The sequence below is a fragment of the Epinephelus lanceolatus genome, chromosome 1, assembly GCF_041903045.1.
Source record: "Epinephelus lanceolatus isolate andai-2023 chromosome 1, ASM4190304v1, whole genome shotgun sequence".
NCBI lineage: Eukaryota > Metazoa > Chordata > Actinopteri > Perciformes > Serranidae > Epinephelus > Epinephelus lanceolatus.
In genome coordinates, this window is record NC_135734.1 from 33,629,141 (window position 1) to 33,653,726 (window position 24,586).

The 24,586-nt window shown below is 40.7% G+C and overlaps 1 protein-coding gene across 2 annotated transcripts in view; it reads left to right on the forward strand.

Moving 5' to 3' along the window:
• arhgap9 (Rho GTPase activating protein 9) overlaps positions 1-24,586 on the forward strand; it is a 67,805-nt gene that overhangs the window by 17,170 nt on the left and 26,049 nt on the right. For both annotated transcript variants that reach the window (XM_033627152.2, XM_033627155.2), the window contains exons 3-8: positions 2,007-2,345; positions 4,873-5,071; positions 5,221-5,621; positions 12,813-13,064; positions 14,465-14,554; positions 21,868-21,933. In XM_033627152.2, the coding sequence (XP_033483043.1) occupies positions 2,124-2,345; positions 4,873-5,071; positions 5,221-5,621; positions 12,813-13,064; positions 14,465-14,554; positions 21,868-21,933 (1,230 nt within the window). In that variant the 5' untranslated portion in view covers positions 2,007-2,123. The remainder of the gene's footprint in view (positions 1-2,006; positions 2,346-4,872; positions 5,072-5,220; positions 5,622-12,812; positions 13,065-14,464; positions 14,555-21,867; positions 21,934-24,586) is intronic.

Genomic DNA, 24,586 nt, shown 5'->3' on the forward strand with positions numbered 1-24,586 from the left:
TCAAGGATTTGCTGCTTTTCTTTGTTTTATATTATCATAAATATCGTTTTGAGTTTTAATTTATTCACTAAATAATGAATCCATTGATGAAAAAAATATTAAGAGGTTAATCAATAATGAAAATAATTGTCGCAGTCCTATTTTGAGACATTAGCAGAGTATTTCAGTCCCATATACTGTATATATGAGACCTGGCTGCAACTGTGGCCTTGCCCCTCTGCTTGGTTTCAGTGCCCTTCTGAAAGCTGTATGCCCACCGGCCATTGTGGCCTCGGTGCCCCGCTGTGTGCTTGTTTTGTTTTTTTCTTTCCCGCCCTGCCTCTCTGCCCTCTCATGTCAAGTTCACCCTGTCAACAGTGTTAGTACATGTGGGTGTAAGAAAATATCAATATACTTGAGTGTTGCAATATTATGTTTTGTGATACTGTATCGACTCCCAAAAACACTGTTGAATTTGAATTGTTTAACGTTGTTTTATACTCCTAATTTGTGTTAAAGAATTATGGAAGTGCTTTTATTTCATTTTTATTACTATACAGTGGGTAGAGCTGAGAAATAATAAAGAAGATGGGAAGCAACATGTCCTTTCTATGTTCAGCCATAATGGAGGTCATTTTTGTGACTTAAATTACTCGCTCAATAGTAGAGCTGAAAATTTGGTAACCCCATTCCTCCTGCTGATCTGGGTCTCTGTAAGAGTGCTTTCTTATTATGGGTATATATATATATATTTTTTTTAAAGTATATTGGAATACATTGATACAAAAAAAAGAGATTTCGAGAGGATGGTCATTTTGATTATGTTAATTCGACCAGCTAATGATAACGGGATCTGAGACCATTTCTGCAGATAACATTTACTCCTAAGTATTTAAATCGGGTTGCAATTTTAAAGGGCAAAGTTTCAAAAGACTATTGACCAGCTAGAGTGTCTATTGGGAGCAATACACTTCTACTTATGTTGAGTTTATAACCTTTTATTTATTCGTCCAAATGTATTTTAAATAGAATTTCATTTTTATTACTGATCGAGGCAAGTTTTAATTCCTTTGCTCAGACTGCACAAAAGTGTTGCTATGATGCTGGATATTACAAGAACTGTGATAAATGCAAATACAGATCCCACTGTTCTGATTGCATGACAAAGTCAACTTTATAACCCCTGTTTTGTGATATGTATGGTATTGCCAGATTCTTGCCAATACACAGATCTAGTACTTGACTGGCCAATAGTTGGGTGCGTTCATAAATAGTCACTCTGAACACTAGAGCGCACTTGGGCACAAACTGGACCGTTCGTTAATTTGGAGCACTGTTGGAATGTACCATTCAGTTAAACAGAGCAATACACTCTCAGAGTGGCAGAGCGCACTCTAAGCACTCGGAATGGCGAGACGGAGCAGCAGAAATAGACACAGAACGCTTTATTAATACTGAACAACAGCGTTCTCATTTTAGTGCATCTCAAAAAAATTACACTGCAGAGGACAACTAGACTTGAAAATTCCAGGCCTGGCTCCAACTAAAGATGTTTTCATTATGATTAATCTGAAAATGATGTTCTCAGTTAACTGGTCAAAGCAAAAGTTCAACACATTATGGAATATGCTTGTTTGCTTTCTGGCAGAGAGTTAGCATTGGAAGTTGATTGACAGCCCACTGAGAGAGGTGTCAATCCTCTCAACTAACACTTCACCAGAGAGGGAACAAGCTGTTTATTATTTGATTTATAATGCCAGAAAATAGTGAAAGATGTCCATCAAAATTCCCAAAGTACACAGTGATGTTACAAAAGTGTTTTAGTTTTCTAATGTTGTCATACATGTTGGTGATTTTCCCCAGATTAACCCAGACTTCCATTTTTAGCACTAAAAGGATTCCTGTTCTCTCCCTTTGAACCTGCACACAGGCAGGTGACCGTTTTTCATTGTTCTCTGACAGCTTCAGTAATCTTCCTCTTCCTCTCTCTCTCTGCACCTCTCTGTCCGTTTATTCTTCCGTTTCAGAACATGGCACTGACCTGGCTCCAGTCTCACCTGCCCTGTGCTAACCCGACCTGTATGACCAGTATCAACCATCCGCACGCTTCCAGGAAAGCTTGCTGAACAGGACTGTGGAGAGAGATGCTGTCTGGGACTTGGAGGCGTTCTGTGGGGCATCAGCAGTCTGCTGCAGCACCTGTGGTGAGCCCCAGGGGCATGACAGTGTGTGGTGTCCCCAGTGGTACAGTGGTCCTCGAGGCCCAGTATGACTACAACTACCGTGGCGCTGATGGGCGGCAGGTCTGCATCAGGGAGGGCGAACGGTTTGTTCTCCTGAAAAAGACCAACAGTGACTGGTGGCAGGTAAGAAAACAATTCATCTTTAGTTTGTCTCATGTCAGTGAAGCAAAGATTCTATAAAAACATGGAGGTAGCATCTACAGCCTTTCATAGGTTTCTGAAGAAAGAACAACACTGACAATATTCTGCATTTTTGTTAAAACAGACAGTGCCATTCATCTTTCAGTACTTTCCGACTTCCCTACCCTGATTGAGGCTTTTATCCCCAAGACTATATGTTCTTACTGAAAATGTAAATCTCTAAAAACTCCAAGCGTTTGAACTTTAATTTTTACTTAGGCTAAATAAGTTCTTAACACAACTTGGCACTGTATGGCTTTTTTGTTGAGGACTATTTTCAGTGATGGATTTAGTTGACAACCGGGCATTTATGGCAGTGGTATGCACTGGTGTACTTGGGGAGCTTGAGGAGAATAAAACATGATAAAATGCCATCTAGGGTTTCCCAGTGTGCAAGGAAACGTGATAAAGGGGCCTCCTGGGTGCCCTACCAGTGGAGAAAATGTGATGTAGTGTACGAAGGAGTCCTCTTTAAATGGAGAAAACTACAGGCTGCTCTATATGCTAGAGAGCTGGTGCCTTGAGTTCACCAATTGTAGTCCAGTGTACGTGGGATCAACCTAAAATAAACTGCAGTGTTGGTGTTTATCATAATGAAAGAAACATATCATGTAGTGCAACAATGTGCCTCACTGATGTTTTTCGTTGTTGGTGATGTTTTGGACAGTAATAGAGTAGAATAAGCTGTATCAGGCTTCGCCTACCAATATTATTAGTGTTAACTAAGTCTAAACTAAAAACTAAAATCAAGTGTGAAAAAAACATTCTAAAGATTTTTTTTTGGCTGTTTGCCTTTATTAGCTAGGACAGTCTAAACATAAAAGGGGAAGAGAGAAAGAGGAGATGACATGCAGCAAGGGTATTGCCTTTGTATATGGGACCCCACCACCCACTAAGCCACCGGGCACCCCTGAAAAAACATTTTAGTTAACTGAAATTAATTTAAAAATTAGACTTTAGAAAAAAACGAAAACTAACTGAGACAATATTGTATACTGACAAATAGAATAAAATAAAAAGATGCAGGTAACGTGTTTAGTTTTAGTTTGTCAGTTTGGTCATTACTGTCAGTGCAACAATCATGAGGAGGCATTAGTGCTTAATATTTGTAAAGACTGGGATGTCTACATGACTGTGAGTCAGCTGCCTTCACAAAGTGTGCTTGTATTGTAATACCTATTCTGACCCTCTTATATTTTGCACCTGACAAATATCTCTCATATTATGATAATAGTAGTGATCGAAAGAATGAGATCGTGGATACTCTGAAATGTGTTTCCCTCTTGGGGTGGCTGGGTTCAGCCTTAGAGATAGGGTGAGGAGCTCGGAGTAGAGACGCTGCTCCTTCGCATCGAAAGGGGTCAGTTGAAATGGTTCAAGCATCTGATCACGATGCCTCCTGGGCGCATCTCGCTAGAGGTGTTTCAGGCACATCCCACTGGTAGGAGACCCTGTAGCAGACCCAGAACATGCTGGAGGGATAACATATCTCATCTGGCCTGGGAACGCCTTGGGGTCCCCCAGGAGGAGCTGGAAAGTGTTGCTGGGGAGAGGGACGTCTGGGGTGCTTCGCTTGACCCGCTGCTCCAGCGACCCGGCCCCGGACAAGCAAATGAAAATGGATGGATGGATGGATTGTAATAAAAATTTAAAAAAAAAACTTAAAACTAATACTGAAACTAATAAAAACTAAAGTAAAATGTATCATTTCAAAACAATACAGGAGCAAACTGAAATAGGCAAACCCACTCTGAAAACTAGCTGAAACTAAACTTAATAAACCAAAATTGAAAACAACATAAAAATGAAACTAACAAAAAATACTATTTGTCACTTTAATAACTTTGTCGCCTACACAGGAAACACTTGTTAGGATCAGTTTATTGTTAGTTTGGCCCTATTTTGGAGATTGGCTAACAGTAAGATACCTGTCAATCAAGTGCACACACTCTCAAACAGGGGTGGACAATATCGATAAACATTGAATTTTATACCACAATTCAAATTGAGAAATTATTTGCTTAAATATTTTGACTACAATCAGATCTTTGTCAAATTAAAATGAGCATTAACTCCTTTCCTCTTTGCTGTATTCCAGTGGTTTTGTACCTACGGTACATGTGATGTGTGTATAATTGAACTTTTTCCAAAATCTGTGACAGTTGACACATATCCATGATGTCACAGTCCACTGTATATCATCAAATCACCACCATGAGTCACATCACAAAAGGTGACTTTAACCATTGAAACCATAGAGTTCTGTGTAAAAAATATTACCTACGTATTTCAAAAGAGAAGTTGTGGGTTTTTCGTGTTGCATCTGATGGCTGTAACAGGAACTGTAGCACAACACATTTCCGCACAGCCTCCAGGCCACAGCTGTGTTGGTGGACGCTCGGTTGAACTAAGTGGATTTATGAGGGAGAAAATAGAAAAAGCGTTTGGAAATCTGTTTGTTCTTTGACAGGTGCGGCGGATTGGAGCGGCCAGTAAAACAAAGCCACTGTATGTTCCTGCCACGTATGTGACAGAGGTGCCTATTGCACCGATGCCCTCGCCGCAGCGCCTGGTTGTGTCTGCCTCGCTGAACTCCAACCTCAGGATACTACCGAGGGTGTCACTCTCTCCCACCCCTAAACAGACCACCTATAATGAGCAGAGTCAAGGTAAAGTGTGAGAGAGTCTGAGAGGACAGCTGCTGTGTGTTTTTCAGTTTAATTTTGTATTATAACAAACATGTATGTTGATGTTTCTCTTGAGTATAGAAGGAAAATATGTTCTGTGTAGATTTATTTATTTTACCTTCCTCTCTCAGTGAACAAACCCATCTTCCGCTCCATGGAAAACCTCAACTCCAGCAGTGCCTTCCAGGGGCAGGAGAACAATGCCAGCATGGGCGGAGGCCGCTTCCCCACCCTGCCCCTCTGGTCTGGTTTCACCTTTACCCCCAACTCCCCCACCTCTCCATCAGGCCACCTCATGGTCCCTGGGTCCCCCGCATCTTCTACATCATCACAGACTGGGCCACACAACCCCAGGGTGGTCCCCATGATCACTCGGAGCCAGAGCTCCAGCAACCTGTCTGAAAACGTGAACGAGAACCCATACGATGAGGTGGGTGGCGGCTTCAGTAGCCGCACCAACCACAGGGTGTCCAAGAAGTCTTGTAGCCAGTGGGACATGGTGGGAGCCTCCGGCAAGAACAACCATCTGCAGGTAGGAAGAGGCAAGACGTATAAACCCCAACAGATGTTACTCAAACATCTGATTCACTCAGCAGGGCCACACTGACAGGGGATTTCTGTACTGTATTTGTAAACCTAGGTGTTACCATTATATTTGTACATTTTAATTTCAAGGTTTAATTTAGCTGGTGTTTGAGATGATTTAATGCAACTGAGCATTTGTTGCCCTAGTTTTTGCGGTGTGTCCTGCACTGTTGGAAGTGAAGACAGCAAACAAACAAGTAAAGTCAAGAGGGCGTGAGCTCAAAACAAACTTATTATATTTGGTAAGATGATTCTTTTTTTTTAGCCATTTAGCCACATTGTTTGTGTTATTATTAGCTGTCACACGTTAAATATCCTTTGTTCTTTCAGCATCAGATTCTGTTGTTAATGTGCTAACTAGCTAACTAGCGTCTTGAGTCCATCCTGACGGTTTCCCTTTTTGAATGATGAACACAGACTACTGCTGTCTACAGGTATGGAGAGTTATTTCCTCTCCTGCAGGCACCGAAGATACATGTTAGTTGACCATTGACTGTAGTCTTTGTGGTGTGTTCAAGTGCAACTTTTTAGCCAAGACACAGGCAACATGAGGCAACGCAAGAGTCGGACTTCTTCGCCACTAGTTAGTTCATTGGGCCCCTCAGGTTGAATTAATGTTTTTTGGAAAGGTGCAGAAAGCTCACGCTTCTTTTCTCTATCAATGTTATTTGAGCCAGAATCCATGTTTCCAAAATCTGTACAACAAAAGTGCTGAGTCAGAATTATAAGTCACAGTGACCAGTAGTCATAATGACCAAAAATATGGTCATGATGCCCAGAATGACAAATATCAGAGTTTCATTTAAACCAAATTTGGACATGTTCACATCAGCTGTGTGCGAGTAAACCTGGTGCCCTGTGAGACAAACGCCTTTCACAAAATAACTGACATAGACGTCCAACCAAAGATCTGCTCACAGCCCATAATAACTTTATGTAAATCAAAGGTGGATTCAAAGATAGTTGATACTCAACACCCAAACAAATACACCCCTCTTGTCAGAGTTCCTATAGAAGCTCTGGTAATATCTCTGATGTTATTTACGTGTCATTACTGTCATGGTGTAGCTTCATTCCTCATGTAAGAGGACGTGGAAGTGGGAGAGTAGTCGGCATAGTGTTGTGTGTCTTGGTTCATGCCACTTTGTTTGTTTCCCATTTACAGAGCCAGGGCTGTGAATGGACACACAGCACACACACACACAGAACAGACAGATGGCAGACCATGAGGAGGTATTTGCAAAATTTGACAAAAAGTGTATTGGATTACAATCGCAGACTGTACCTTTAATGTAATACAGCAATCCAACAGTCTAACAGAGTGTGAAAAATATGCAGTGACATTTTATACTCATCCATGTCTAGTAGTCAGCAGTCGTCATGTCAAGTATTTTATCCATTTGCACACCAGCACAGTTCGAAAAAATATTTTAGTCTCATTGCGTCTTCTTGTTCTGTAACTTATCACGTGCATTTCCCTTGTCACTGCACATTTTACACACACTGTTAGATTGTTAGATTGCTCTACTACAACTAACTAACTGTCTGTTCTGTGTGTGCGCTTTGTCCATACACAGCCCTGGCTCTGTAAATGGGAAACAAACAAAGTGGCTCGGACCAAAACAGTAATGACACGTAAACAACATCAGAAACAAACTGAGCTTGATTTCATGTTGCTGTACAGACAGTCCATCTGAAATGAGTTAACAGCAAGCAAGTAAGAAACTAAACACATTAATCCAGCACTTTATCCAGCACCAAAGGTTTTTGGATGTACATACTCTACATCAAATACTGCAACCGACAACCTCAGTCGAACCTACTACCACTATGGTTAACAGTTACTGAAGTTTTACAGGTTTAAGCAAATATTTTTATTTGATAGTCAGCAGGTACTTATCGGAAAATGTTAGAAGGCCAAACAGGAGCGCATTGGTAGCTGAGTGCTTAAAGTGCGTATAACCGCAAAGTTCTGGGTTCGATTCCAGCTTACACAAAATTGATACTGAATAGTATGAACAACAGTGAAGAACATTAAAGAAAATAGGCCAAACAATTCCATCCTATGTAGCTGCTGTTAAAGGAAGTGTGGGATTAGATTAATTTTGACTTCAAATAATAGGTAAAAATTTCTAATTTCATGGCTTCACAGGTCGTAACGCCCAAACTGTAATAAACCAGTTGGTAGTTGGCCTTGTGACTGTGCAGGGTATAACTTAAGAAACAAATGGCAAACTATAGGTCTTTGCCTTTCATTTCTTTAACCTCAGTCAACTGGAAAAGCTTTTCAGATGGAAACAAATAACACTATAAAACCGATTAAAAAGAAAAGAAAACGACCTTGTGCATATTTACCAGACATCTGAGTACAGCTGTGGCAGCAGAGGTTCTATTTGATTTACATCTGTACTTGACCTCAATAATCCTCCTACAGCAGCAATCAAGTTAGCATTGTGGTGACGTCGGAGCTTCCCTGTATTACATCAGAGGGGATTACACAAGGCAGAGTTGTTGTCGAGACAAGTACTGAAGGTTATCTGTCTTTCAGCTGAGGGAAGCTCCCACAGCCCAGTTTTGCCTCCAGTGAAGCATGCATGCACCGGTGACTTCCGACTTTGGATGTCTGTGATCTCAGTGGAAATGACAGTTCTTTTTTTGTTTCTTTAAATCTTTCTCATTCTCTCTAACCTCGCTGTCTGTTTCTGTATCTGCCCCTCTCTCTCTCTCTCTCTCTCTGTCTCTGAGGACCTTCTTCGTTCGAGCCTTTAATACCAGTGAGCAGGATAATTGCAGCCACATTCAGGTCATAACGCCCTGTTTTTCATCCAGAAAACTCTCTCACCATTCATTTTTGTCAGCCCTTTTTTTTTTTTTTTTTGCACTGCCACACTGATGATGAATTTAAATTAGATTTAATCTTTGTCCTCCACGGGCAAAATCCCATTTGAATTTGAAGAGATAAAACCAACTGATTTACATATTTTAAAGGTTGTTTTGATAGCACTTCTGTCTTAATTTGTCAGTACACTACATGGCCAAAAGTATGTGGACACCTGAGCAGTATGCCCATAAGTATTGGTTGAGCATCTCATACCAAAACAATGGGCATGAATATGCTGCTACAAAAGCCTCCACCCTTCTTTTCTTTAAACAAGGTATTTTTATTGATAATTCAATAAGATGCACAAAGCATCAACAAAGTAACACAGAATCAACAAGAACAGAAATCAACCCCGCCCGTCCACCAACCCAGAAACAAACAGAGAAAGCCAGACCAGCCTAAAGATATAAAAGACAAAAATGAAAAATAAATAAATGAATAATGAATGATGTTAAAAATATGTACATAAATATAAAAAAAGAAAAAGATAATAATTTAAAAAATATATATACATAAATATAAAAAAGAAAGAAAAATAATTATATATATATATATATATATATATATATATATATATATATATTTTTTTTTTTTTTTTTTTTAAAAGGACGACAAATTAATTAACTTGTGTGACATAAGTAGGGGAGTATTACATGTTTCATCGCAATTTTCCAGCTTCCAGAACCTGCTGCAGAGATTTGCTTTCTTTATTCGTTATTTGGATCACCATTAGCTTCCACAAAGTGGTCGCTAGTCTTCCTGGGGTCCACACACGAAACACTAAAAATACATTAATTTAAAATCACACAGTATCAATGAGATGATAACTTTCAATATCAGTCCAAAATTAAGACAAAAAAATGAGTAAAAATTTAAGTAAAATTAACAAAAATGTTCAAGAATTGCCATCACAAAATTTACACGTGATTCACCAATTTTAATTGCTCACTTGATATGTCACATACCCGTGACAAAAAACGCTATATACTAGTTTCTCCCCAAAAAACTGAGGTGTCTTTTTTTAAGATGACAGTATGCATGAATAACAAAAGACTAGATTTTAGTTTAGCCTCCACAGCTACAAAAGCAGTAGTGAAGTCGGACACGGATGTTTGGAAATAAAGCCTGCCTCCTGAAGATGATGCATGGTGTTGAAGCGTAGGTTTATTGCAGGTCAGTCGAGTTTCTCCACACCAAACGTCCAAACGAACCTCGCCTTGTGCACAGGGGCGATGTCATGCTGAAACAGGAAATGACTTACTCTAAACTGTTGCCACAAAGAAGGAAATGCACTACTGTCTAGAATATCATAGTTTGCTGCAACATCAAGGTTTCCCTTAACTGAGACAAAGGGGCCTAATCCATACCATCATGTGGACTGGGGTGTCCACATACTTTTGGCCATATAGTGTATGACAGAGAGACGGATAGAGAGATAGAAAGAGAGATGACGTGATTGCAACAATTTCTCCTCCATCACATTTCACACATTTTTCCCACTCATACCAGGGAGTTATTAGACTAAACATAGTGAAACAGAACAGTACATTTACAGTATATCGACACAGCAGTGTGTATCTGCTCTATAAATGAAGCTTATGTATCTTGCTCATGACATTTTGTGGTACAGTCATCATGAGCATGCAGCCAACTGTGAATAAGCACTTGACCACAGCTCCGATGAAGGTGAGAATGTCACAGCTGAAGAAGAAGAAGAGGTAGAAGAGGAAGTGTTTGAATATGAGCCAATTCTGAAAAATATGAAGGAATCAAATATTCTGGAGAACAAATATAAGGAAATGAAAAGGCTACTGACACCAGGCAAAGAAAAACAAAATCATAACTTGTGTCTTTACACTGTGCAGATCTCTCTGAATGATCTTAAAAGTTTTTCTTTTAAACACAATTTGTTTATTTGAATTGTGGAAGTTTGCAGAACAAATACAAAAGAATTTCTTTGCTTTAATATTTACCATACAGTACATTTTTTGGCAGCAAATCATGGCTGGTATTGTACAAGTTTGATTTTTTTTCTTTTGAAACACATCCTTTGCTTTTACTAAAGTATAATATTTTTAAAAATATGGTATAACAGCATATTTTAAATCAGCTTTGAACCCGTTCAACCCTGGTGAGTAACTTGGTTTTGTCTAACCACTGAGGTGATCAGGGTAAACAGTTGAGACAGGAAGCCTTCGGTGAACTCAAGACTCAGTGCTGCCCCCTGGAGTGAACTCACATGCACACACTTAACACACACATGCATTCATACACACCATGTTCCCTCTGTCATGATCTGAAACAACTTCATGTTATGTAACAGGGATCAGTCAATCAGTCAGTGAGTTATGTCTCAGCTATAATTGGTGGAAAGATGATCCTCCACTCATGTCTTTTAGATTAGTTTCATAGGATTTGTAGATGTCCACTCTTGTAGCTGTTGAGTTAGTCCTCCCTATCCGGGCGAGCACGTGCGTTTCTATAAGCTCTGTCCTAATCCAGAGTCCGACGGGTTATGCCATAGTAAGAGGCGGTGGGATTTATTTATTTATTTGTTGTTTCTGTCTCTTCTACACAGTGACATGTTTTAATTTTTCATTCACTGCTGTCTGCGACTTGTTGCACTTGTTATGTGCCCCTGTTGTGAAAACACACACATTTTTGTTCACATAATAAAGTCAAGTCAATCTTATTTGGACTATATATAGTATCCGAAGCATAAATTACCTACTGTAGTATCAGTAGATTTGATTTGGATAAAGAAAAACACTGGTGAATTACAGAAACATATACACAGAGCCATGCAGTGATTTGCATACTGATGCACAAACAGAACAACAAATATGCATAGAGTTACTCAAGGTAATTTAAAGATAATGGTGGTGATATTCAGTCTTGTTCTTATTGTCAGCAACTCCTATAAAAAGACCAAAACTAACAGTATCATCTGTGTAGCCAGAGTGACATATGGCGCATTCTTCTGTGCCATAAAGTTTCATTTTTGTCCAAGAACTTTAAGGAAACAGAGTAGCAGGTTGCACTGGGTGACATGTTCCTTCATTACAATGAACGCAGCTTTATTTTGAGTCAATAATACCCCATGTATTCCGGGTACTCCGGCTTCCTCCCACAGTCCAGACTTTAAAAGTTTGAACGGGATTTGTCAGGGTGTTAGTGACATTCATGTCATATAATAAACAAGCCAAATTAGCCATCCGAGCTAATGCATGCTACTGTAACTACACTAACAACGGATCGGATGTGTGCAAGAACATTTTTTGGTGACACGATATCAAACAAAAGCCAGAGACTGTGTCGTATTAAGTTGCTGTGAGCTTCTAAGAAGAGAGCAGAAGATGATGTTAGCTCAGGGCCTGGCCGGGTAAAGCCTCTCCTCCTCTGGGCAGCTGCCTCCATCTTACTCACACTCACCCTGGGTCTGGGTCTGCAGCTGCCTATACTGGACAGCAGCATGAAAGCATGGAGCGCTCACTCTGCAGTCAAATCTGGGGACTGAAATGTCCCCAGAAGTACACTGCATGCTGACTGACAAAAACAGAAAACTGCCTAATGTGAAGAATCTCAGTTGACTGAGGGGCCAGTGCCCAGCTTTTTGGGGAAATTATTTAGACATTATTAAAAATAAAACTTTATACTTGTGTCCTGTTTTAAAGATTTACGTCTTCAGAAGGGACAAATAAGCTTGCAGCTGAGTGTTGAAAGACACACAGGTGCGTCAGTGGCTTAGTGGATAGAGCAGGCGCCCCATGTACAAGGCTGTTGCCGCAGCGGCCCGGGTTCAAGTCCAGCCTGTCGCCCTTTGTGGCATGTCATCCTCTCTCTCTCTCTCCCCCTTTCACACTTGGCTGTCCTGTCCATCAAAGGCAAAATGCTCAATAAAAAAGAAAGACACACAGTATTCATTGTAATGAGGAAACTTGGACAAACAGTGGAGCTCTGTGGCACAGAGGAATAAGCTTTATCAGGGCTTTGGCCACACAGACTCAGTGTGTTAGTAGGAAAAATGAATTGTTTGTTTTGAGCTTCTCATTTCTTGATAATACAATGACTTAAACACCTCCAGCTTTATCCTGTCATAGCATTACTGAACTTAAGTTCAAGTCCTGACATTTTGTTTTGAGTCATAATGTCTGTATTGAAGCTATGATTTTGTTCTTTGGTATTCAAGTTTCATTTCCTTTTCCTCCACATCCACCTCTCACTCTCCTTTCTCTTTTCCCTCTGTCTGCCTAAAAGGTACCAACAGAGTCCTATCTGTCCCAGCTGTCCTGGCAGGACTCTCCTCTTTACACTGAAATGCAGCCAGGGAAACGCCTGTCGCAACCGGAGCCGCCCTGCCCTGCCCCAGGTCAGCAGCCTCTTCAGGTCATGGACATGTGGGAGCAGTACACGGACCTGACAACGGGGAGATACTTCTATGTCAACAGCATCACCAAGGAGAGGTCCTGGAAACCGCCTCGCCGGTCACGTGGACGCACCCCCAACAAGGTGAAGCACCCAACACAGCCAAAGTTCATTCACTGTTTGTTACTCCTCCTGAATCCATGTTTTTTTTTGTATTTTACTGAAATTGCTTTAAATTTGAAAAGGTGGGCATTTTCAGAGCTGGATGAAAGCTTCGTCTCTCAAAGGAGAGGATAGAGAAAGGTCAGGGTGTAGAATAAAAGAGTCTGCTCATTTATATGCTCACACAGTTTGACTGTATCAGCACTAAAAGGGACCTTTCAGCCAAAGAACTTCATAAGACCTAAAGGAGAGCACCCTGGCTCGCATATTTTCTCTTTGCTCAGACATGAGGTGATGCAGACAGGGCTGCTCGCACAGTGATCACAGGACAGGTTTCCACAGCTGGAAGCTGAAGCCTGGAGCATGCCGGGAGACTCATATATGAGTTTGAGTGGAAGTGACTCTATATATTCTCACTTTGGCATAGGGTCACATTGAACTCAGCACTTGGAGAGCTGCTGAATATTACATTCTGACTGGCCAAGGATAGACATGCTTTAAAGAAATATTCTGACATTTTTGGAGATAGGTTGCTCAGTTACTTTATTTTTGAAAGTTAGATGAGAAGATTGATCCTACCGCTCATATCTGTACATTTAATAAGCTTTATGGCTACAGCCAGGAGATGGTTAGCTTAGCTTAGCATAGCATACAGACAGGAAACAGCTAGCCTACCGTAGCTCTGCCCAATCTAACAAATCTGCTTATCAGCACCTCTAAAGTTCACTTATTACCATGTTATATTTCATTTGTTAAAGCCATACAAAACAAAACTGTTTTATGGGGGGGTTATGGCTCTGAGCAGTTGCCAGGCAACCAGCAGAGAGTTCAGGAAGTTACGGCTGTCAGCCAAGAAATACTTGGCTCCATAGCCGCCCTAAAAACAGTGCTCCGAGGTGGTGGTAGGTGGATTCTGTTACCTTTAGAGAGAGCAGGGCTGGTCGTTTCTCCCTGTTTCCAGTCTTATTGCAAACTAAGCTAAATGGCTGCGTAAAGTACCTGTATGTTTAATGGACAGATATGACGGTGATATTGATTTTCTCATGTAGCTGTCCACAAGAAAGCGAATAAGTGCAAAGTATTGGTCACAATTTCAAACTCTTTCTGTTGATCAAAGAAGCAAAATGGTAGCATCCATGTTGCCGTGTCTTACCAGCCATGTTCTCACAACTTGACCACTTAAACCACCAAGCATGTCATGTACTTGACCTCGCAATCATGAGCTTTCAAGTTCCATTTGAAGGCAGCAAAAGAGTCAAAGAGGTGTGGGATATCAGGTTCCTACTGTAATGTGTTTGAGGATGTCATCGGTAGCTAATAATATATCCAAGACCTTTCCTGTTTCACAATCTGTGGTATTTTTTTTTCTGTTTCTCTGACAGGCCGATCCAGTACAACCACAGACGTTACCCAGAGAAACCAGCCATCTGTCATTGCCACTTCCTGAAACTGGCAATGGAACAATGCACAAGGTAAGACTACTTTACAGCTGAAGACGTGGTGAAAATTCAGCCTCCCTGATGACATTTTGTGTGATTTAACGACTAGATTCTGAATGATATTATCTACATTGATAACTGAAATCACGGGATATATTGCATGTAAATAATGAAGACACGTGACCTCATTAGGGAGACTCTTGCTCTGCTGCTTTTGTTGTTTTCTCCACCCTCACCTGTATCTAACCGCAGAGAGCAACAAGTACACACCCAACAAAAGCATTTACCTTTAACTTCAAATCACCTGTGTTGTTTTCAAAGTGCCGCATATTTAGGAAGAGTATCACCACTGAATATCACATGTATTTATAATATCATATCATCATATTTAACAAATATGGCCTATTTAAACGTTTTATTATATATCAATTTGTTCATTATATAGTGATATATATTTAAAATCCACCTGCATTGTATTTAACCATTTTTTTATGATCCTTGTCACAAGGAAGTTCGTGCTAAAAAGGTGGTGAGGAATGTGTTTATGACAGTGTGTGCCAAGTCAGTTGTTAGTGGTTGGTTTAGTTTTTCTTTTAACCATCTTTCATTTGCCACTTTAACACTGTCAAGCTTTTATATTCTTAAAGGGAAAGTTCAGATTTTTTGATACGTGGTTCAATGAGGTACTTCTCCATAGGCACTATACAGTAGATGTTGGTCTGCACGCTCAAAATTGGAGAAGCAGGCAGGAGTGCTACCATGGAAGATAAGCTATGTGCTGCTGTGGAGGGAGGCAGCAGCGAAACGCAAAAAAGTGCCACCTAAAAAAAATCAATATCAGTTTAAGCTTACGTTATATGAGGAATATTTTCACAGCCCTTTCTGTCAGGGAACTGAAGCTGTTATCTATTCTCTCTTCAAAGCCACCAGACACCTTTGACAAAGACAGTATTTTACCTCCCAGCACATGGGAATTGCTGGCCTACTGTTGCCAGAATCGCCTTGTAGCGAAGTCTGCTGGCCAAGTCAGTTACAAACTGTCCGTAAACAGTGTGTTCAATTGCTGCAGGACAAGAGGCTGAGTGTAGCCATTTACATCCCTGCAGCTGTTAACATGTTTGTCAGTCTTTGGTCCTCATGGTGTGTCGGTGTGGACCGGTGGGCTGCTGCTGCTGCTCGCTGTATGTGCACGTCACACACTCGTACTTATTTACTGATTAATTGGCACTGGTAATTTAAATTATTGTGGTGTATTTATCATGACTAGGGTCCAAATGAGGCTCAGGTCATTTTGTTTCTGTTTTCACTGTTTCATCAGAAAAATGCAACTGTGGCAAGTATCTCACTATCACTTTCTTTATTCATATATTAAGAAGCTACAAATTATATTAAAGTACAAAATAAGCCTGAAAAGCTGTAAATCAGAACGGAAGTACGGAGAGTCATCGCTATAGAGACGATCACTGTCAGGTTTTCAGAATGATTCAGACCAGTGCATTGCGAGTAGTTGCAAGTTTTAGCTGTCTCGTTATGTGACTTTGGTGAATCTGAACTCACCCTGTAAAACACCAAAGTCTCACAATAACAGCGGTGGTCCAGCAGCTCCGGTGTTCTGCGAGGTGAAATTACAGTTTTTGTCAAAAGAGTCTGGTGGCTTTGAAGAGAGCATAGAAAATAGCTCCATTCCAACGTTTCACCTTAAAAGTTGCCAACAGTCGGCCCAGTGAATTAAGTTATTTTTTTTAATCTGACTCCAGCTGCTGCAAGAGGCAACAATGCAAACAGCTAAACACACACTTCCTGCCCACTGTCATACAAATGAATCTTTGTCAGTGTCTATCTATTACCCAGAATGCACAGGGTGTCCAGACCTGAACTGTTGTCCAGATTAAAGCGGGGAGAAATGCTGAACGGGTCCAAATTAAAAAGGGGATTACATCTTTCTAGTTGCCACATCGCTTACTGACCGACTTATTATTTATTTACTAACTGCCCTCTGACACACACACTTCCTCTCAGATGGTGTTTTTGTTGGGCTAATCCCTGAAGGGAATAACGAGGTAATGCCTCTTGATCTGATGCAGATGAGCAGATGCCATTAGAGCCACATGGAGGGAGACAGAGGACTCTTTTAAATCCAAAACATTACAAAACATTGCTAAATTTAAACCACTCAGTGAAACTTCTCATCAGCGTTAAACCCCTCCCTGACCTCACAGATGCTGTTGTCGTCAAACTTCCACTGTTTCATCCTTATTTACTAAACTTGATTTTACAAGAGAGTGTTTCTAAGCTCCGGAGTGAGGAAGTACATCTGTTGTTTCAGGGTTTTGGGAATTTATGCAACAGCGATTGGTGACTGAAATTGACCCGAATCAATGACGACATCTACGTAGTAAAGCGACGCGAGCTGCATGATCCAGATTGTCAGAGATAAGCATTTTGCATCTCAAGGTTGCGTTGCCTCAGTGTTGCGTCAGTGTTTCAAATTTAATGTTGCTCATCAAAAAAAATATGCGCATGATCAAAGCAGTGATTCCCCCATCAAGTCTGTTTGAGATGCTTTCTGTTGACCTATATGTGTCACTTTATATTCTGTGGTACATGCATTAAACAGGAACTCCACAATCGATATATAATGCATACGGCATGCCACACAAATTAATGACCCAGGTGTTCAAACCCGAGTGACCCACTTGTTGGCACACAGCGCTCTGTAGTCTAGATTTGTATTTTTAAAAATTGTTTCAACCCTTACCATGCTGACTCCTTCCTGTCCTTTTATGAGCTCAGCTACTGTGCTTTAATTGTGCAGATTTCAGGTTCTTGTGCATCATCTCTACCTGTTTTCCCATTTTACTTCATACTATATTCTATTACATATAAATGGAGAGTTCCCCCTTAATTAAAAATACATATTTTTCCACTTACTTTTGATGCAGTTTATCAGTCTAGATTGTTTTGGTGTGAGTTACTTTGTGTTGGACGTATCGGCTGTAGAGATGGCTGCCTATGTAATTTATAATGGAACTAGATGGCACTGGGCTTGTGAGGCTTAAAGGGCCAAAAAAAAAATCATTTGAATCATGACCCAGTTACCCAAGATAGTCCACAGACCTTGTGGTGAGCAGTTTCATGTAGGAACTATTTTCTTTCGTCTAAACTACGCCTGCCAACCTCAACAAAGCCAGTTATAATTTTGTTGAGAGACGAGACATGACAAAAATTTTAGTAGTGGACTATTGGACATTTTAAGCATGAAACTTCAGTAAATAGTTGGCGCCAGGATATTTCGCCATGTGTCAGCCACGTGTGTCTGACTGTGGATGGTGGAAGTGTTGAATGAATTTGTGGAGTTTGTTAGTTGCAGCAGTGGCTGTTAGCAGTTACCTCTGCTTGTCAGCCGCTGAACGGCAGCGAAGCAAGCTGCCATTGGCCACCAGACTTCACAGCTGATCCCTACAGGACTCCACTCAGATGGATCGCTCTTTAATAGGCAGGTAGGAGGCTCAGTTATCTGTCAGTGTAGCTGTGCTGGAAGGAAACAGTATTTTGTATTTTTGGCACTTTAAACTCTGCAAGCTGAGTGCCATCTAATTCCGTTATATTCGAGAGAAGGCAGACATCTCTTCGGCCAATATCTCCAACACTCAGCCAACTCACACCAAAACAATCTACACTGAACAAAAATATATACGCAACAGTTTTGTTTTTGCTCCCATTTTTCATGGGCTGAACTCAAAGATCTAAAACATTTTCTACATACACAAAAGACCATTTCTCACAAATATTGTTCACAAATCTGTCTAAATCTGTGTTAGTGAGCACTTCTCCTTTGCCTTGATAATCCATCCCACCTCACAGGTGTGGCATATCAAGATGCTGATTAGACAGCATGATTATTGCACAGGTGTGCCTTAGGCTGGCCACAATAAAAGGCCACTCTGAAATGTGCAGTTTTGCTTTATTGGGGGGGTCTGGGGGGGTCAGAAAACAAGTCAGTATCTGGTGTGACCACCATTTGCCTCATACAGTGTAACACATCTCCTTCGCATAGAGTTGATCAGGTTGTTGATTATGGCCTGTGGAATGTTGGTCCACTCCTCTTCAATGGCTGTGTTGCTGGATATTGGCAGGAACTGGAACACGCTGTCGTATACGCCAATCCAGAGCATCCCAAACATGCTTAATGGGTGACATGTCCGGTGAGTATGCTGGCCATGCAAGAACTGGGATGTTTTCAGCTTCCAGGAATTGTGTACAGATCCTTGCAACATGGGGCCGTGCATCATCATGCTGCAACATGAGGTGATGGTCGTGGATGAATGGCACAACAATGGGCCTCTGGATCTCGTCACAGTATCTCTGTGCATTCAAAATGCCATTAATAAAATGCACCTGTGTTCGTTGTCCATAACATATGCCTGCCCATACCATAACCCCACCGCCACCATGGGCCACTCGATCCACAACGCTGACATCAGCAAACCGCTCACCCACACGAGGCCACACACGCTGTCTGCCATCTGCCCTGAACAGTGAAAACCGGGTTCATCCGTGAAGAGAACACCTCTCCAACGTGCCAGACGCCATCGAATGTGAGCATTTGCCCACTCAAGTCGGTTACGACGATGAACTGCAGTCAGGTCGAGACCCCGATGAGGATGGACGAGCATGCAGATGAGCTTCCCTGAGACGGTTTCTGACAGTTTGTGCAGAAATTCTTTGGTTATGCAAACCGATTGTTGCAGCAGCTGTCCGGGTGGCTGGTCTCAGACAATCTTGGAGGTGAACATGCTGGATGTGGAGGTCCTGGGCTGGTGTGGTTACACGTGGTCTGCAGTTGTGAGGCCGGTTGGATGTACTGCCAAATTGTCTGAAATGCCTTTGGAGACAGCTTATGGTAGAGAAATGAACATTCAATTCACGGGCAACAGCTCTGGTGGACATTCCTGCAGTCAGCATGCCAATTGCACGCTCCCTCAAAACTTGCGACATGTGTGGCATTGTGCTGTGTGATAAAACTGAACATTTTAGAGTGGCCTTTTATTGTGGCCAGCCTAAGGCACACCTGTGCAATAATCATGTGGTCTAATCAGCATCTTGATATGCCACACCTGTGAGGTGGGATGGATTATCTCAGCAAAGGAGAAGTGCTCACTAACACAGATTTAGACAGATTTGTGAACAATATTTGAGGGGAAATGGTCTTTTGTGTGTATAGAAAATGTTTTAGCTCTTTGAGTTCAGCTCATGAAAAATGGGAGCAAAAACAAAAGTGTTGCGTTTATATTTTTGTTCAGTGTAGATTGATAAATAGCACTACAGGTAAGAGGGAAAATATGTGTTTCTGATTTGGGGGTGAACTGTTCCTTTCAGAGGGCCATTTTGTACTTTTTAATTCTCAACATATTTGACAGTAGAGCTGAAACAGTTAGATGATACATTTCTAAACCAAGTTAATCCTTGAGCAACTTACCCACTTTATACTTGGCAGATTGAGAATTTCGGAGCCATTGTTATAAACCAGTGGTCACCAACTTTTTGTGATTGATGCACACCTACAGCCCTCTCAGATGAGCTCCTCTTCATCAACACCAACAATCATGCTCCATATGTGTCCTTTTATGTAGAATTATTTATACTTTATAATAGAAATATTGTCACAATACCTCTTCATACAAACAAAGTGATTCTGGACTTGTTGATGTGTCGGCTTTGTCTCTGTGTCAGATTGATCAAGTTTGTACAGTTTGATATTGCAGAAGCTGGAGGTGTCCACCAATAACCATTAGTCTTAGCCATCTATTTTTACTCTTCTGCTCTCTTTCTCACTAGTTCCCACACACTCAAAACAGCAGCAGGCGCCATTAGAATATTAACACTGACTCATGTTGGTAGGAGGCGTGTCTTATGGAGTTGCAGCTGGTAGTTTATTAGTTAGTGTGACAGTGAATATACTTAAGATGTATCCTATTTGTGTGTATTTATTTTCCTTCTAGATACAAATATGTGGGTTTTTTATTGCATTTTTATTTTTTTCACCAATGTCTAATTTCTGTTTTTTCTACTTAACTGTGTGCTCCACAATATTTCCACATACCAGGCACTAGTGATAAGAATCCAGTACTATAACAATCTAAAAGCATAAAAGGTGCTGTCATTCATTGTGATTCATTTTATTTTTGTTAATTTTGTGCCCAATACTTCTGCACTTAAATAAAATCATAAAGGCTAAAACTTAACTTGTAAAGACCTGTTTTAACGGTGTGGTAGTTTTACTGAAGTAAATCATCCCTATTGTCTCTGCCTACAAACAAAAGCTGACAGAGAGTGATTAATGTTCACAAAGACCTGGTATGATTTTTTTTGGCTGAGTCTGATTGTACCGGCTGATAAAGGCAGCTTCCCTCTAGAATGGGGAAGTAGACGCAGGCTGAGGCAGGAGGGACAGAAGAATGGTTTTAACACTTTGACACTCGGTGTCATGACATGAAACGACAGGCAGCTGAGAACTCAAACTCGACAGGAAGAAAAGCTCTCAGAGAAAAACAAACAGTTGTTCTGGATTGTGTACCTGGGTGATCAGTGATAATGAGCACCTTTGCTGTAAGTTCATCTTCAATTCTTATATTATTTAATATTATTTACCTCCATGTTTTCATGTAGTTATTGGTGTTAAATTTCAGGCAGCACATGTAAAATGCTGCTTGTTAAATGAAGCTGAATATGTTTCATGTGGTTGTTGTACTAACATAGTTCCCTCACTAGGCTTTTTAATCGTCAGTGGTATTGCCACTGAATCTGTCATTCTCACAACCTCATGACTGTGTTTATGTGGACATGTGGGATCCACTTCAAAAACTAAAAGTCTGCACGCCTGAGTCAAATAAGTCCTATGCACAGCGTGTTTCAATCTTACTAAATAACGGTAGCAACTGCTGCTCATTAACTTCAGTTGAATACAGGCACAATGTGAGAGCGTGTGTGTTTCTCCGTGCTGTGGTGGCGACTCTAGGATCATTTTTAGCTGGCAGGATGTACGCAGGGCAGAGGAGTAGTTTCACTGTTGGTGTGAGCGTTAGCCCTCACTTCTTGACTTATCTTAACTTGACAGCATCCTGTTTTCACATGTAGGTGTGAAAGTTACCCAAAATTGCTGCCATTTTGGGTCAAAATTTGTCAAATGTTTCTTGTGAAACATTTTTTGATTATTAGGTTTTTTTTGCAGGTCATTCATGTGGAAAAAGTAGTGGACTTGTGCTTTTGATTAAGATGAAATATAAATAGTAACTGACCATGTGTTTCCTGTCTTCCTGTCTCCTTATCTGTCTTACTCTCTCTAGCTGTCACCTGATTCTGTCTTTGGGAGCCACCAGAGGAATAATGACAGTGGCTGGCAGATGAAACAGGTAAAACTCTTCTCTACCTGCCGCACTCTTTCATCGCCAGAGGGCTAATGCATCTCATGTTGACTTTCACCTTTTAAATAACACCCGTCAAAGACTAAAGTAAAAGATAAGCTCCCTTTACAAGTTTTACATACTCTCCCTACACAAATAGGATGCATTTGGATAACAAAACATGACGCCATACGACTCTGGTGGCGTTGTCTGCCACCGTGACTTCATCATTACATAAGAAGAAATTCTGCTACATGTAATTTGGCACATCTGCCGCAACAATCATTAACTGTATGTCTGCACAGACAAAGCTACAGATTACTTAGACTTCCTATTCTTCTTTTAAAAGCTGACAATTCTTTCCTTGTTATTCTTGCCTGACTTGGAGGGTAATCCTAAGTGTTTCATGAGCGCTTAAAGGGCTTTTGATGGAGGGTATTTTCCTCATGAAAATCAATGAACTCAAGTCGTTAGATTTGCAAAAACTGCATCTCCACTGTATTACTGTAGAATACATTAAAGTAATGCCAGCTATGCTCTTTAGATTCTCAGAGATCAGCATTTATGCATATTAAGGTGGTGAAATAGCAACTCATGGTGTAAAAAGAAAAGGCTGTTACCCAAGCAGTTCTTACTGCAACATGTTGCATCACAGTGGGGTGTGGGTGCGCTTGGTTTAAAGACCTTTTAAAGGCCTCCTCTTAGCAAAGGAGCCGATTTGGCTCTTAGTGCTAATCCTCCTTGCATGAAAAGATGGCAAACATTAGGAGGGATATTTAGTCTGATTGTTGAAACTGGGTTACAGGGATTGGGAAAGGTACTTAATTATGGCTACTGCTGCATGAAAAGTTGAAGCTGTGGGACTTTGTGATGTGATCATGCACACTTGTATGTGTACGTGCGTGGGATTGTAAGCATAGATATTTTGCATGTTGAGTTAAGATGCACGTAGATGCATGGTTGTGTCTCTGACACTTTGCCTCTCAGCTCTTCCTGTGAAGTGAAGCGGTAACAATTTAAACTTTGCAAGGAAGCTGCATCCACCAGTGTGTGAAAAAGGGCTGCAAGTAACGACTGTTTTCATTGTCAACTAATCTGCTGATTACTTCCTTGATTAACCTGTTTGTTGTTTGGTCTGTAAAATGTTAGAAAAGGATGAAAAATGTTAATCGGTGTTTCGCAGAGTCCAAGATGGCGTCCTCAAATGTGTTGTTTTGTCCACAAGCCGAACATATTCAGTTTGCGGTCATAAAGAATCAAGAAAATACCACAAAATATTCACATTGAGACTTTTGACTTTTCTTTTAAATCACTCAAATTGATTAATCTATTTGTAGCGACTGCAGGAAACAAACTGAAAGTCGCTGTGAGGCTGAGGCCTGGTTAATTTGTCTGACACGCCAACAAAAGATTCGCTGAGATCCAAAAATACGTTAAGTAAATGTTTTAATGAAAAAGAATCAAGTTATCATTACATGCACAAACCTATGATAATCAAAATGATCACAGCATACTCACCCCCTCCCTCCAACCAAAAAACCACACAGGAGTGTGTGAATAGATTATGTGTGTCACCGCCCATGTCCATGTGACATGACCTGACCTGAAAAATAATAATAACATCCCAAAACACTAAAGAAAAACATGTAACAATACAAAAATATAAACCAACCCAAAATGTATTAATCTTAGAAAGTCCATTTCTTTCTAAATTAATTCATGGCTCCTACTCTATTTAGTAGTTGGCAGCTTATCAGTTCATCGTTGAACTCTAGTGTAAAGTGCTCAAGATCTGCTCTCATGATTATGGTCAGTATTGTTTGTTAGAGTGCCAGAGTGCTTCACCTCATATTTGCAGTTCATACGTGTAAATGAATTTATGATGCAGAACTGCTGCTGCATTGCTGTTATGCCACAAAGAGGAATTGGTTTAGGTATTACAGCTTTATTCAGAATTGATCTGACATGGCAGGTTTCATAATGGCTACCACTGTGTGAAGATGTAAAGATCAAAGACCTGTTATTGGAGCACTGATGCTAAGGACGTGTGAGGTGACATGACGACAATGTAAGAACAATCTGCAAGCCAACATCCAGCGCCTGCTCCTGACAGTGGCACTTTCTAATCTAAACTAATTATTTTGGAGCTTTTATCGACTCTGCTGTCCATCAGTCAGAGAAACAAAGCAAACACATCCACTGTCACAAAATAAACCAATGAGGAAAAATCCCACTAGCGAGCAAAGGTCCTCATCTTAGTTATGAAATGATATGAAAAATTGTAACAACGGATGCTTGTAGTGCCAGCTCTTACACTATTGACTAAAGCCCTGTTTCCACCAAAAGTTCCCAGGAACTACTTTTCAATGAACTGAAAGTTTCCATCAGCCCTTTGTTTTCTGTGTTTCCACTGTAAAGCAGTGGTGTAGTGGAGGGTATACTCAGGTATACGGGGTATACCCACTTCTTTTTCTATCCAGTTACAGTATACCCACCTATCAGCTAAAAAGCCATTGTAATATATAGGTGAGTATGCCTACTTCCTCATCAGTAACCTACCTACTGTATCTACCTAGCAGTACTCCCACCTCATCAACTACCACTACACCACTGCCGTGAAGATTAGGCATATTAGTTTGCTTATGAATGAAAAAGATACAGA